Below are 3,991 nucleotides of genomic sequence, written 5' to 3' on the forward strand. Positions count from 1 at the left end.
CTCCAATTTTTTTTCCATGTTATGCTTTTTAACTTACTTGCTCCTTATCAAATTGCCCTGGAAATGCTGACTGTTCCTTGAACTACTTTATGTTGCTTTATTTTTTCCAAGTGAACTTTTATAATGACTTTTTTATCCATTACGATATTCGCCACAGTTGTGTATAAATTCTGTTTATTAACTTATTTTTAGGTCACATTTACAACAACAAAAACCTCAGATTGAGCAGTCCATCATATAATTTTCTGTATCTTTAACTCATATAAATGCCTCTCTGTTGTAGTAAAATGAACCTGAACTCTTAACATGTAAAGTGACACCTTTGATCTCCCTCCCTTCCACACACCCCTGCTCTCCCCTCCCCCCCATATCTGCTTCCAGTGAATCGGGATCGCACGTTCATAAGGTGCAATTTCCTAGTAAGTGAACCATTTTCATTTGTACAGCACTGACCATGGACTACCCAGCCTTTTTAATTTACTTTTTAAACCTTTGACTCTGCATTAAACCTTGACTTTGCATTCTCAGCTTTTGCAGATCTATAATGCTACTTGATTTTTCTTCAGTAGAAGAATAATAGTAAACTGCTTTACTTCCTGAGTCTTTTTTAACATTGCCTTAAATTTTGAAATGAAACTATTTCAAAATTAAAGGCATTTTGGGGAAAATTGCAGCTGCTAGTTTTGAAACGCTTACGTTCACTTTATAAAAAAAGGGAACTATTATAAAATAATGGTAACCGCTTAATCCATATTGCAGAATAAGGACCAGATTTACAGAAGTAGTTAGTTGCTTTGTGGAATTTATATCTGGTAAGGGTACAAAATCTTGAGGCATAAGTAGTGCTATGACCTTTTCTAGTAAATCCCCTGGTCTAGATGCAACTCTGACAGAAGAGGCCTTCTGCTGAACTAGTTAATGTTGTTCAGGGCAGTGGTATAATTGTTAACAACATAGCAATACTATAGTTTGACCTCTTTGTTTCTCTTCTAGGAGCACAAAGAAGGGCATCTTGCATCCCTACCTCGGGAGGTTTGTAGATCATTTGTGAAAATTATTGAAGAAGTGCTTGGATCTCCCCCAGACCTGGAGTTACTGACACTGATCTTCAGTTTCCTCTTAGCAGTTCACCCTCCTACTAATACATATGTTTGTCACAATCCCACCAACTTCTACTTTTCCCTGCACATAGGTAGATATAATATTTTTACTTCCAAAATAATATCAAATAGAAAATAAAATGCCACTCACTCTGATTAGAAAATAGAACTAAACTAACTGTAAGTAGCCGTACTGTGAATGCCTGTGTTGAATGTTGCTATATAACTTCCATCTGTACAAAAGTTTCTGAAGTAGTGACATAAAGCCAACATTTCTTATACTACAACAGGCTTTATTTTTAAAAAAAATCTTATTGGACTTCATTTTGCACTCTCTGTATTGGATTACTAAGTAAACTGGTCCCTGACATCCCCTAAGAATAGTCTAATGCAGGTACTATTTTGTATAATTTGCAAAAATTAAATCTTGTGGCAAAGTGTCAAGTTCAGCAAAAGGGGGAACCAAGACAAAGGTCAGGCAGCTTGTTAAAAACAAAGTAGTCAGTTATAAGAATAAAAATTACCAGTTCCTGACTCTTGATCTTGTTGTTGGATGACTGGAGCACTGTTGTCTGCATTTCATCGTTCACTTAATATGTGAAGAGCCAGTGATACCATCTTATCAAAAAAATATGGTTACTACAAAAACAGACAAAAAGGGGGTGCCAACCCCCTCCTTCCTCCCTGCCTCCATGCTCCCCTCAAATCTTGAGCAGCCATGTTTTGGATAATTTAACTGAAAGTAACATCTCATCTCAGTAAATCTCTTGCAGGGAACAGCTGAACACTGTACATTTATATTTTTTCGATACAGTAGAATCCTGAGGGCTGTTAAATGAAATCCATTGTTACTGGCAACCTGTCAACTGTAACTCCTCCTGTAAAGACTCCCTTTACAGATCCAGTCTGTTGGGTTGTATGCAATCTTGTAATCTTCTAGGTAGTATTGGCAATTGTGAGTTGCATGTGTACACCTTTTCACAGTATCAGGCTTGAGGGTACAGAAACAGTCACTGCCCAAAATCCTCTTAATTGATTTCAGGCCTCCCTCACTGTCACTATGGTTTCTCTGATTGGGTATTTGCTCTTCTTCAACCACTATATTTTTAGCATTCTGTCAAGTCTGTTTTACTTCATGGTTCAATAACATTAGTATAGTTTGACTGAAATATTGCTGTAGGGATTCCAATTTTTAAACTAGAATAATCAGATACCCATACTGTGTTTCCTTAAAGCTGTGACTGTCAAACCCTGTGGGTTTGTGCCCTGCCATAGTAAAGCTGGGCACTCTTGTGCCCCTTGCTGCTGCTGCTTCCCTCTGCCACTGGCAGTTGATGGCAGCTGAAGTGGTGGGGCGAAGCGGGCAGGAGCAGTTTGGGAGCACCTGTGTTGTTGCTCATTCTCCAGCTTTTTTCCTTTAAAAAAAATTCCTAAATGAATGGAAAGAACAAATTGGGATATACAGTCTGATGCTTGAGTGGTGAATGCCCCTGCTATGTTATACGTGTGCTCCCCAAAGCGCTTATACTGATGCTGTGGTGAGTGCATACATCTGCATACGGTATTCCACACATCTTGGTAATGTACACATTGCTTAATTTAGTCGCTTGTTTCCAACAAGATGTATAACAGAATCTTCCTAAATTTCTCTTAAAATAATTTAATTAATCTTACTGCATTTTGATGCAATAAGGCAGGTTACAGCTAAGATTTTTCAACTACGCCTTAGTTTGAATGGTATTACAGGGTTCATGTTGCTGCATATAATAGTCATGCAGCCATTTGTAGTGTCAAGGGAAGAAATACAGTAACCTGATTGTATGCAGTAGGAAAAGTGTTTGGGAATTAGTGAAGTTAGGAAGACTGTAATCCAGAACAGAACTATGTTCTCTCTAGAGGTTAACTGTTAATGGAAAAAAGCATTTCTCTACATCCATAAGTGGAAATTATTTCATGCCACTATAAAGATGGCATTCCTCAGGCTTTTGCCAGTGTCACTTTATAAAAAGATATCATATTGTAGAAAGTATCATTTGATACTAGTATAACAGAAACCTAGTCTTTAACTATAATGTTAGTCAGTATTTTCAGATGTTTTAAGACAAATTTTGCCAGACATTCTCTGTTTGCTGGCATGCGCATATCCTCTTCAGACAACTGGTGTCTACCAGTGGTCATGCAGCTGTTGTATTTGTATTTCATTGTGACGTCATGTATAATAGTAGAATCCTAAAATTGGAACCTTCTGATGCTAGCATTCACATTTGAAATGCCATTTTAAAAATGCGTATTGTTAAGAGAGAAAATGTAATATAATTAACTACGGAGCATTCAGACTTCTCACTGTGTGGATTTTGAACACATTGCTACACTATTTACACTATATACACAAAAAATATTTGTTTCCCCTAAACTGCCTCAAGTACTCTTCTTGAATGTTGCAGGAAAATGCATGACTCACTAAAAATTCCATTTGTATCTTTTGACTCTTTACCTTAGGTTCACTAAGAGGAAAAAATTCCAAACTGTTAATCACTGTTTGCCTTTTGTTCCTAGATGGCAAGATTTTTCAGGAGAAGGTCCAATCAATCATGTACCTTAGAAATTTCAGCAGTGGTGGGAAACCAGTGGAGAGTTCTGCATTTGAAGTTACAAGTCCAGCTGGATTTACAGCTGCACTACCACAAGGTAAATTAATGGTGCATGCCACTACTTTCTGCAACTACTTTCTGTCTTTCTGATGTACATCAGGGCTGGCTAGTTGGTTAGTTAACCCACAAGGGGTTAACATAGGCTGTGGGCTCCCACCCACCTGTCACTCCCCTCATTACTCCTGCTGCTGCAGTAGTCAGGGTCTCTGGACATCCCCTCCCGGCCTGGCCAACACACCC

The 3,991-nt window shown here is 38.1% G+C and overlaps 1 protein-coding gene across 5 annotated transcripts in view; it reads left to right on the plus strand.

Moving 5' to 3' along the window:
- Window positions 1-3,991, plus strand: part of LYST (lysosomal trafficking regulator) — a 167,272-nt gene that overhangs the window by 77,760 nt on the left and 85,521 nt on the right. For all 5 annotated transcript variants that reach the window (XM_019527155.1, XM_019527154.1, XM_019527153.1 and 2 more), the window contains exons 20-21: window positions 994-1,192; window positions 3,657-3,788. In XM_019527155.1, the coding sequence (XP_019382700.1) occupies window positions 994-1,192; window positions 3,657-3,788 (331 nt within the window). The remainder of the gene's footprint in view (window positions 1-993; window positions 1,193-3,656; window positions 3,789-3,991) is intronic.

The sequence above is a fragment of the Gavialis gangeticus genome, unplaced genomic scaffold (genome assembly GCF_001723915.1).
Source record: "Gavialis gangeticus isolate Ggan-Ray unplaced genomic scaffold, GavGan_comp1, whole genome shotgun sequence".
NCBI classification, from domain to species: Eukaryota; Metazoa; Chordata; order Crocodylia; family Gavialidae; genus Gavialis; species Gavialis gangeticus.